At 45.9% G+C, this 11,661-nt stretch overlaps 1 protein-coding gene across 2 annotated transcripts in view; it reads right to left on the bottom strand.

Moving 5' to 3' along the window:
- Positions 1-367: 367 nt before the first annotated feature.
- Positions 368-11,661, bottom strand: part of LOC144607627 (uncharacterized) — a 52,115-nt gene continuing 40,821 nt past the window's right edge. For both annotated transcript variants that reach the window (XM_078424573.1, XM_078424572.1), the window contains 5 exons: positions 11,562-11,657; positions 9,275-9,428; positions 4,531-4,589; positions 2,789-2,829; positions 368-1,778 (listed from right to left, as the gene is read on the bottom strand). In XM_078424573.1, the coding sequence (XP_078280699.1) occupies positions 1,586-1,778; positions 2,789-2,829; positions 4,531-4,589; positions 9,275-9,428; positions 11,562-11,657 (543 nt within the window). In that variant the 3' untranslated portion in view covers positions 368-1,585. The remainder of the gene's footprint in view (positions 1,779-2,788; positions 2,830-4,530; positions 4,590-9,274; positions 9,429-11,561; positions 11,658-11,661) is intronic.

Here is an 11,661-nt window from a genome sequence, read left to right as displayed (position 1 = left end):
ATAACAATATTTAAAAGACATTTTGGGCAGGTACATGGATAAGAAAGATTTGGGTCAAAGGTGGGCAAACAGGATTCTTTCCCCCCCTCACTGTAAACCTAAATCCTCTGGTTCTTGATTTTCCTAGTCGGGGCAAGAGACTTTGTGCATCTACCCAAACACCAGCAGTCCCAGCCCGAATATTGTCCTTCCACCACAACCCTCTGTCTTCTGTCGGTGAGTCAGTTCTGAATCCATTCTTCCCGAGCTAGGAAGACATGGCACCAAAACATGGCAGTGCCCGCATGTGTGATACATGCAAAAGGAATTTCACTGTGCAGTTTCATATGTGACAAATAAATCATCATTGAACCGTTGATTTTGTACATATCGATTTAAGGATCCGTGAATTCCATGTTGTAAACAATTGATCACAACATACATGAGCAAAATGCAAATCAGATCTCTTGAATAAACACAATTGAATTCCAAAATTCAGCAAAAGTGTCACCGTTTTCAACACAATCAGGAATAAATACACAGGATCGGAAATATATTAATAGTCCAGATGCACAGCGGGTTCCTCATAAACCATTTAAACTAAATGACAATAAAACAATGTTAATGCAACGGCAGCATAAATCTCAAGCTATTTAGATGAAATGCAAGTTATCAAAGTAAAAATCTAATTAAATGCAATTCAAAATGTGAGCTTGTGAAAGTCAGCACACATTACTTTCCTGTTAATGCAACAAACCAGTGTAGCTGACCCAGACCAGCAGTGGAATCCTCAGCGGCAGATGTCGCTTTGGTTTACCAAAAGATGCTATGCTGTGTTGCTTGTAGCAAGCCGTATTGCAGTTCCATTGGGAAGAATACTATGACAATATAAATATGATGAGTGCAAAGAAATAAATGCAGAAAGTACTGTTCTGCTAAAAAGAGGAGACTTTATGATATTCAGTAAATCCTGATTTATGCTACGGTTTAAATTAGATTGGGTTTTCTTGTTGAGTTGTATAACTATAACTTTTAAAGCATTAACTAATACTCAAAAGAGCTACGTAATGGGGAAATGATAGTCGGGTCTGCAATGCCCTTTAAAAATAATACTTTGCTGCCAATTTGGATTGGTGCACATTCAAGTTAATGGATGTCAGAAATTTTGGAGATGGGAAAACGATGGCAAGTCTCATGCTTCAAGTCGCACATACCGAACAATAAGTACCTGGCTCTTTAAGTAGACCAGGTTACATTTAGTATGACGCATATTATTGCATAAAAAATAACAGTAATGGAAAAATTGGCTGTTATTTGAACTGAAAGTCCTCTGGTTGCTATATCGTGGCAGTCCAAGTCTAGTTGAAGTCTTGACATGGACTCACGCCCTGCACCATCCCTCCATACAAGTGTCAACCTTCTACATGGCTGAGGTAAAGGCAGCATTGGTAGAGACCTGCCACTTGCCCGATCCTTTGACTGTGTGATAATATCTGGGTGGAAATGCTACATGTTAATGCACAACAGAATGAAATGAGTCAGAAACAATATTTAAGATTAAAGGCCAGAAGGTGTTGTCAACTTCACAGAGCAGAATTCCCATCAGTTAATCAACCATCTCCCAGTTGGTCTCCTCAAAATGAGATTGCACGTGATTTTCAAAATGATTCAGTTTGTTCTCCGGGAAAGTCTTTTGGCAAATGGGACATTCATGACCAAAGTGCGTGGAGATGTGTTGCTCCATTTCAGACTCATCCATGTTGGCTTGGAATTGTATAGAACACATTGGGCAGGTTCGGCTGCAAACAAAATGGAGAAACAAGGAACTGCAGATGTCGGTATGCAAAAAAAGACAGAGTGCTGGAGGAACTCAGCAGGTCAGGCAGCATCTCCGAAGAACATGGACACATGACTTTTCAGGTTGGGACTCTTCTTCAGACTGGGAGAAAGCATTGGGTGTTGGTGTTAGTAGTGACACTGGCACCATCCCTCAACTCTTTCTCAACTCGTTTGGCAGAGATGCTGCCTGACCCGCTGAGTTTCTCCAACGCTTTGTGTCCTTTCCTTGACTGCAAACATATCACATTGTTTAGGTTGAAGCATAATAATTTAGGTTAGGGATACAGCATGGAAACAGGCCCTTTGATCCAGCGAGACCACGCCGACCAGCAATCACCCGGTCATACTAGTTCTGTTATTGTACTTTCTCATCTGTTCCCTACACATTCGGATTAATTTTTATAGAGTCCAACTGACATTCAAACATGTACATTTAGGGGATGTGGGAGGAAACCATTTGGGCGGCACAGTGGTAGAGTTGCTGCCTACAGCGCCAGAGACCCGGTTTCGATCCTGTATGGGCGCTGTCTGTATGGAGTTTGTACATTCGCCCTATGACTGTGTGGGGTTTTCTCCGGGTGCTCTGGTTTCCTCCAACACTTCAAAAACATACAGGCTTGTAGGTTAATTTGGCTTCAGTAAATGTTTTTACATTGTCCCTAGTATGTAGGATAGTGCTAGTGTACGGGGATCGCTGGTCAGTGCGGACTCGGTGGGCCGAAGGACCCGTTTCCTCACTGTATTTCTGAACTAAGACCAAAACATCTGGATGAAAGCCATGTGGTTGCAGGGAGAATGTGCAAACTCCACACAGACAGCACCCGACCTGGATCAAACCTGGATTGGGCCCGCCCCTTAGGTGAATGTGCAAAGTTGCAAGTTGCTACATTTAATTTCAGAGATTTCCGTACAATCCAATGAATATATTTCATTCAGTAAACAGAGAACGGTTGCAATGATAAGCCTGTACCTTTCAACTGGTGGATCCTCTTCAATGTCCTGGAAATTCTCCTGTGCACAGAAACAAGAGTTAGACCAATGTGATCACATGCACCAAGTGTTGGGTCTTCAAGCATATAACACCTTGGAACATTCCATGGTGGACCGAGTGCAAGTGTTCAGTGAAACGGCCGCCGAGTCTACGCTAAGTCTCGCAGATGTACAGGAGGCCACATTGGAAACACCAGATGCAGTAGATGAGGTTAGAGGTAAGGCCCGTTCACGGTGGCGCAGTGGTAGAGTTGCTGCCTTACAGCGAATGCAGCGCCGGAGACCCAGGTTCGATCCAGACTACGGGTGCTGTATGTACGGAGTTTGTACGTTCTCCCTGTGACCTGCGTGGGTTTTCTCCGAGATCTACGGTTTCCTCCCACACTCCAAAGACATACAGGCGTAGGTTAATTGGCTTGGTAAATGCAAAAAAAATTGTCCCTAGTGGGTGTGGGATGGTGTCAATGTGCGGGGATCGCTGGTCGGCATGGACCCGGTGGGCAGAAGGGCCTGTTTCTGCGCTGTATCTCTAAACTAAACTAAAAAAGGAGGTGCACCTGCCTCACCTGGAAGGAATGCTGGGGTCCCTTCCCATCTTCTGCTCTGATCTCTTGCCTTTGTTCCAACGACCTGCCTATTGTAACCGCCCTTCTCTCGAGTCCTCCTCCAACCTGCCACGCTTTGTCCTCTTTTCCAGCTTTTTACTCCTCCCCTACAATCAGTCTGAAAAAGGGTACCGACTCGAAATGTCGCCTACCCATGTTCTCCAGAGATGCTGCCTGACCGCTGAGTTACTCCAGCACTTTCACTATTCTCAGCTTGGGTCTATCAAGATCTGCCGAAATGCATCTTTGGACGGGTCCAATTTCAAACACAAGCTCTTCCAGAAAGAGCTGGTGGAATTTTTAAATGGGACGGGAATCATTTCCACTCCATCACGTAGCTCTGCTCCACCACCCCCCGACAGCTTGTTCCAGGCTCAGCACCCTCTAAACAAAAACTTGCCACATGCATCTCTTTTACATTGTGGCCTCGCCCACCTTAAAGTTATGCCCTCAGTGGCAGAAAGACGAGAGGGCAGAGCTTTAAGGGGATTCTTATTTTTAAGATTTCTTAAACTGAAACTTTTTGTTTGCAATAGGCCCAAATAACATTAATCATACAGCGTGGAAATAGGCCCTTCGGCCCAACTTGCCCACACTGCCCAACATATCCCATCTACACTAGTCCCATCTGCCTGTGTTTGGCCCATATATCCCTCTAAACCTCTCCTATCCATATACTTGTCTAATTGTTTCTTAAATGTTGCAATAGTCCCTGCCTCAACTACATCCTCCGGCAGCTCGTTCCATACACCCAACACCCTTTGTGTGAAAAAGTTCCCCCTCAGGTTCCTATTAAATCTTTCCCCCATCGACGTAAACCTATGCCCTCTGGTTCTCGATTCCCCTACCCTGGGCAAGAGACTCGGTGCGTCTAACCGATCTATTCCGACATTCTACCAACTTGAGTGGCTGAATCCAAAATCATCCCTGTACAAGTGTGAGTTCGAGCGAGGAATGGGACTGGATTTCAAATGATACGTGCAATGGGATAGATATCAGCACCTGGGACTGCTGATAGCCTCAGACAGCAGTTCCCTGCCAACGACCAGCCACCAACAACAAAAGCAGCACAACAGGAGGAAATAAATGCAAAAGTCAGTTTAGATACAAGATTTACCAAGCCATCCAGATCTCGCTCAAGGTCAACACCTTCAGTGGTTTGCGATTGCTTGATATCTGCAGAATTAAAATAATAAGACACATCAAGAGCAACCAAGAGAATGATCTGCAGTCTCACTTCAGTCACACTCATGCAACTTTACAGTTGTGGGGCGCTTGTGTATCAGGGATTAAACGTTATTCCCTTTATCATGTGTCTGTACATTGCTGCTGGCTCGATTGTAATCAAGTGTTGCCTTTCCGCTGACTGGTTAGCATGCAACAAAAGCTTTTCACTGCAGTAGCTGCAGGGGCACTGAGGTAACAGCACATCACCTGCTGATCAAAGAGTTCTGTAGCACAGAAACAGGCCCTTCACCCCACGCCATCCATTCACCTTGATGATAGGCCTCAGGCGTCAAGGCTGGGGGCCTGAAAAGCATTGCCAGGAATGGTGGCGGAGGCAGAAACAACAGTGGCGATTAAGAGGCTTTCAGATAGGCAGGCACACGGAAGTGCAGGGAATAGAGGGATATAGATCACGTGCAGGAAGACGAGATCAATTCAGCTGTTCGGCACAAACATTGTGGGCCGAAGGGCCTGTTCCTGGGCTGTACTGCTCTCTGTTCTATAAATCTGAAGGTGGCCCCAACTAGGAATTCCTGCATTGTTATAAACAAGACACAAATGCAGCTTTTGGCTGAAGCCACTAAACTGGAACCCCCTTTGAACATGTCATAAGATCACAAGTCACAGGAGTAGAATTAGGCCATTCGGCCCAACAAGTCTGCTCCGCCATTCAATCATGATTGATCTATTTCCCCCTCCTGCCTTCTCCCCATAACCTTTGACACATGTACTAATCAAGAATCTATCTATCTCTGCCTTAAAAATATCCACTGACTTGTGGCCTCCACAGCCTCCTGTGGCAAAGAATGCTACAGATTCACCACCCTCCGACTAAAGACATTTCTCCTCATCTCCTTCCTAAAAGAACGTCCTTTAATTCTGAGGCTATCACCTCTAGTCCTGGACTTCCACTAGTGGAAACATCCTCTCCACATCCACTCAATCCAAGCCTTTCATTGTTTTGTACGTTTCAATGAGGTGTCAGAGATGGGTTTTCTTTCTACCCTCCCCCCCCAAAAAAAACTATTCTGAATAAAGAATGAATTCTGACCGCAGTGACAGTAATCAAACTGTAAATAAAATGCTCAGTGCATGAAAACTGAATGGACAGTCTTTTTCCCAGGGCAGGGAAACAGAGAACCCGAGGGCATTAGTTTAAAGAGAGAGGGGAAAAAGATGTGTAGGAAAAAAAACTGCAGATGCTGGTTAAAATCGAAGGTAAACACAAAATGCTGGAGTAACTCAGCGGGTCAGGCAGCATCTCAGGGTAGAAGGAATGGGTGACGTTTCGGGTTGAGACCCTTCTTCAGAAGAAGTCTGAAGAAGGGTCTCGACCGGAAACGTCACCCATTCCTTCTCTCCCGAGATGCTGCCTGACCCGCTGAGTTACTCCAGCATTTTGTGTTTACCGAGGGAGAAAAAGATAATAGTAACCGGAGCGGGAAATCTTTCATACAGAGGGTGGAACACATTAAGAAACATGAAAGACCAAAAAGAGGGAAATAGATAGAATGAGATAATGAGAAAGGGAAAGATGAGGGGCTGCAAGGGAGGACTGTCTGTTGGAAGACTGATTTTTCAACCAAATTGGTGAAACCAGTTTAGGGTGTGGGGATGCAGAGGAAGTGATGTGGAAACCAGTGGTTAGCAGCAGGGTTATGGTGTGTGCTTAGACCAGATGGGTCCGAGACTGGATTAAAAGGTGCAAGAAGAGATACACCTGGCGAGACCCAGTGAAAGACTGTCCACGAGTGAAGCTGCTGAGACTTGTTGGTTCAAGCTGTTGGTCTGTTTAAAACGTGAAGGAGGGGGTGGGTGGCTCTGGAATATTTACATAGAACATAGAAGAGTACAGCACAGGAACGGGCCCTTTGGCCCACAATGTCCATGCTGAACATGATGCCAACGAATGAATCTCCTCTGCCTCCACACGATGCCTATGCCTTCACTTCCATGTGCCCATCTACAATCCTCCTAAATGCCACTATCGCAAGGACAAGAGGGCGAATGTTTTCCCAGTGAGAACAATCCCAGTTTGTCCAAACTATCCTGTGGTTAACACCAAGGAATTATTTTAGGTATCAAAAACAATTGTACCAAAAAACATTTTATTCCCTTGCCGACAACACTGCGTTGAAGTTATTTGGCAAAAGTAAGTGGCCAGTGGACAATTGTAGGTGCGGAGTGTGCGGGTTAGGAACGGCAAACAAGAACAACGCAAATGCAGAGACGCAAATGTCAATCTTTGGACTCTTTATTGAAATAATTGCAAAGCGTGCTGCCTCTTCTCTCCTGCCGGTCACTCGCTGGGCTGGTGCTGTCTTTGCATGCGACTCCAACACTACTGACGCCTTTTGTTCCCCCCTCTATCGTGCAGGTGAGCCCCATCTCCCTAGCCCTGCTTGAGGAGGGGGAAAGAAACACGCACACACATCACAAGCCACATAGACATAGACACCACGCACACACACATGCATAACACACACCCCCAACGCAGACACACGTGCACCCACACACAGATACACACATGTGCACACAGACAGGTGCAGACACGCACACAAACAGGTGCAGACATGCACACAAATGTGCGCAGAAACAGAGACACACACACACACCTCATTTAGGTTTCAGACATCAGGTACAACATGCAGGTAGAATCACAAGTGAATTGGTGAACATCTACGCAATCATTCATGGTGACAACACACAGGGGTCTTGAACCCATTTGGTTATGAAATTTGTCAGACCATTTGGTCTGAAGAAGGGTCTCAACCCAAAACCTCACCCATTCCTTCTCTCCTGAGATGCTGCCAGACCTGCTGAGTTACTCCAGCATTTTGTGATATACCAGCATCTGCAGTTATTTTCCTACACTGGTTATGAAATTTGTCCAGTTTACATTTTGTGGAACAGTACTGCAAAAGAACAGGACCATTGGTCCACAATGTCTGTGATGCCAAGACCATCACTTATCTACCTGCGTTTAACACATATCCCTCAGATTTCTGCAAATCCATATGCCTATCCAAAGTAGTTCAAATACCTCTGAGGTATCTGCTTCCATTACCACCCCTGGCAGTTCGTTCCAGTCACTCACCACCCTCTGTGTACAAACCTTGCCCCTCTTTAAACCTTGACCCTCTCACCTTAAAGCTATGCCCTCTCATAATAATTTTTTCCACACTGGGAAACAGATTCTGAATCTACCCTAACTATGCCTCCCAATTTTATATTTTTCGATCAGGTCTTCCTGCAACCTCTGGCAATCCAGAGAAAACAATCCCAGTCTGTCCAACCCCTGTAGCTAATACCCCCTGATCAAGACTCGTTCTGGTAAACCTCCTCTGCACCCTTTCCAAAGCCTCCACACCCTTCCTGGAATAGGGCGACCAGAACTGGTCCCAATACTCCAAATGCAGCCTTAAGTCCTAAAGCACTGCATGATGACATCTTGACTTTTATACTCAACACCCAAACCTCTGAAAGCAAGCATTCCATATGCATTCTTTACCACTGTCTTGAACAGCAGTTTAAATTTATTCTCCATACTGATTATTTAAACTTGAAATCCGTGGAGTCAAAGAGTGAAAGTGTATGGAAACAGGCCCTCGACTTGCCCACAACCACCAACATGTCCCATCTGCACTGGTCCCACCTGGCTGGGTTTGGCCCATATCCTTCTAAACCTGCCCTATCCATCACAGATTAAGAGGCATGAACTATACAAATGGACACTGCAACTTTCAGAAAGATAGGAAAAATCATGTTGTGAACATTCTCACTAAACCTCTAATGTCAAAATTCATCTGTTGACCAAGATACCACTCGTGGTGCTTTGGTGACCATTTCCTCACTTGTGGCATTGTGTCTCTGCTCCTGCCCATGCAGCTTAGTGCTGAAGTGCCTCCAAGCTTTTCTCTAATTCCTCAGATTCCTCTAATCCCACCCTCTCCTTGCAAACTGCCCGACCCCCAGCACTTCCCATCCCTCATCCAAAGCTCTGCTGTCACAAAATTGCTGCCACAAAAATCTGCTCACCAATCACTTGATCTCCATTGGTTTCAAAATGTTCACTCCACCTTCAGATCTCCACAAGACCTCCCCTTAGCTACAGCTGAAGCCCAAAGTGCAACCTTCCTCAAGGCGCCCTGGTCACCTCCACCCCCATCTTGCCAGTTGGGCTCTTTCCTGAGTTGCCCAAGTGCCAACTTCCCATGATTCCCTCCTTAAAAATTCTTCAATCTCTTTCATAATCATCGCAACAATTTAAAAAAGATACAGCATGGAAACAGGTCCTCTGGCCCACCAAGTCCACGCCAACAATCGATCAGCTGTTCTCACCAGTTGTGTTATCTCACATTCTCATCACCAGGTGCAATTTACAGAGGGCCAGTCAACCTACAAACCCGCACGTCTTTGGGACATGGGAGTTAACTGGAGCACCCAGGGGAACCAGGCACCGTCACAGGGAGAACGTGCAAACTCCTTTCTCTTTGCATTGCTAACTTCTCTGTGATAAACCTCAGAGGATTTGTTACTCTCTCCCACATTAAGTTCAGGGCAAAGCAAGCCTGAGCCGACACCAGACATGCAAGAACACAGGCAAAGTTAATGCTGAACGTTAGACTACTTACCGCACTCGGAGTACGGGTTGCCAAACAGGAGCCCAGAATGTGCAGCGTGGACCTTAGGAACACTCAGGCTGTAGGGGTTAGGATGCTCTAATTTAAAAGTTCCACCCTGATGGTTTGAATTGAACCTCAATTCATCAATCTTCTTATTCAGCTTCTGTGAATGGAAATCAAATTATTTATTGGTTGCAGTTTAGTTTAGAGGTACAGTGTGAAAACGGGCCCTTCGGCCTACCGAGTCCGCGCCGACCAGCGATCCCCGCACACTAATACTATCCTACACACATTAGGGACAATTGCTCATTTACACCAAGCCAATTAACCTACAAACCTGTACGTCTTTGGAGTGTGGGAGGAAACCGAAGATCTCGGAGAAAACCCACGCAGGACACGGGGAGAACGTACAAACTCCGCACAGAAAGCACTCGTAGTCAGGATCGAACCTGGGTCTCTGGCGCTGTGAGGAGGTAGCTCTATTGCTACGTCACTGTGCAGTTATTGGCAACAGTAATGCTACCAATACCCCACCTGTGATCAGAAGCTCACCACAGACTCTTAAGCAGAATGCTCTTCGTAAAGCCGGCAGATGAACAAGCAGTGCTCGTGGTCATGTCGAGACAACATCAGACACGAACCTGGTTATGCGACCTCCAATTTCTCATAAAAAAGGTCACAAAGGAACTGCAGATGCTGGATTACAACAGAGCAACTCTGCGGATCAGGTGGCCTCTCTGGAGAACATGGACAGGCAATGTTGCAAAGGTTAGGACCCTTCTTTACACCTGACCCAAAACATCACCTATCCATGACCTCCAGAAATGCTGCCTGACCTGCTGTGTTAATCCAGCACTTCATTTATTTTTTATTGCAAACCAGGATCTGCAGTTCCTGGTGTCTCCAAACTCTATTATTCTGTTTCGCACTCTCCAAGCACCTCAGTTTTCTCTGTCTCCAAAACCTCCCCAACCATCTGACCCTCCCAGGTCTCTGCATTTATTCATGTTCTGGTCTAATGCCTGTTCCGATATTGTAATGTTCTATCATTGATGGCTATAACTTCATCAGAATGCTCCTTAAACTAAGGATTTGCCTCCAACAACCCCATCATCATTCCATCCTAGTAGAAAACACTGCATAATATCTATTCTGATATTCTAATAACCATCTTAACAACAACTAGAGAGCAGTCGTGAACTAACATCTACCTCATTGGAGACCCTTGGACTATATCCATCTCTGATCGGACTTTACTGGCTTTACCTCGCACAAAACATGATTCCAGATGTCAACTTCGCTACATCGACGAGACCAAACGCAGGCTCGGCGATGGTTTCGCTCAACACCTTTGCTCAGTCCGCCTAAACCAACCTGATCTCCCGGTGGCTCAGCACTTCAACTCCCATTCCCACTCCCAGTCTGACCTTTCTGTCATGGGCCTCCTCCAGTGCCATAGTGAGGCCCACCGGAAATTGGAGGAACAGCACCTCATATTTCGCTTGGGCAGCTTACAGCCCAGCGGTATGAACATTGACTTCTCCAACTTTAGATAGTTCCCTCTCTTCCCCTCCCCAGTTCTCCCACTGCCTTCCTGTCTCCCCTATATCCTTTCTTTGTCCCGCCCCCTCCCCTGACATCAGTCTGAAGAAGGGTCTCGACCCGAAACGTCACCCATTCCTTCTCTCCAAGATGCTGCCTGACCTGCTGAGTTACTCCAGCATTTTGTGATTCCCTTTATCATGTGTCTGTACACTGTGGGTGACTTGATTGTAATAATGTATTGTCTTCCTGCTGACTGGTTAGCACGCAACAAAAGCTTCTCACTGTACCTCGGTGCATGTGACAATAAACTAAAAGTGAAAACGTATTGTTTTTCCACTAAATAGTTAGCATGCAACAAAATCTTTTGAGACAATAAACTTAACCCAAACTCACTGGCAAAGATCTGGACACTTGGCCAAGGCTCTCCTTTTTTGACTCAATGTCAAATTTGCTTTGCTAGTAGATTTGGGATGTCCAACCAAGTTAGATGCACCCCCTGGATATTGGAGGTGCCGACAGGGTGCAGTGGTAGAGTTGCTGCCTTATAGCACTTACAGTGCCAGAGAGCAGGGTTTGTGGATTAATTGGCTTGGTGTCAATGTAAAATTGTCCCTAATGTGTGTAGGATAATGTTAATGCGCGGGGATCGCTGGTCGGTGCGGGCTCTTTGGGACGATAGGCCTGTTTCCGCGCAGTACCTCTAACAATAAAACACAGACACAACACTGATGACGAGACTGACAGCACACACCTTGATCTCCTCTTGTAACGCAGTCACCTCTACGTTTCGAAGGTCCACGATGTGGGCTTTGTCTTCCAGCTCGCGTTCAATGCTTGTGTACCTAATCTAC

This window comes from Rhinoraja longicauda, chromosome 29 (genome assembly GCF_053455715.1).
Source record: "Rhinoraja longicauda isolate Sanriku21f chromosome 29, sRhiLon1.1, whole genome shotgun sequence".
Lineage (NCBI taxonomy): Eukaryota > Metazoa > Chordata > Chondrichthyes > Rajiformes > Arhynchobatidae > Rhinoraja > Rhinoraja longicauda.
This window is presented reverse-complemented; position numbering and strand designations above follow the sequence as displayed.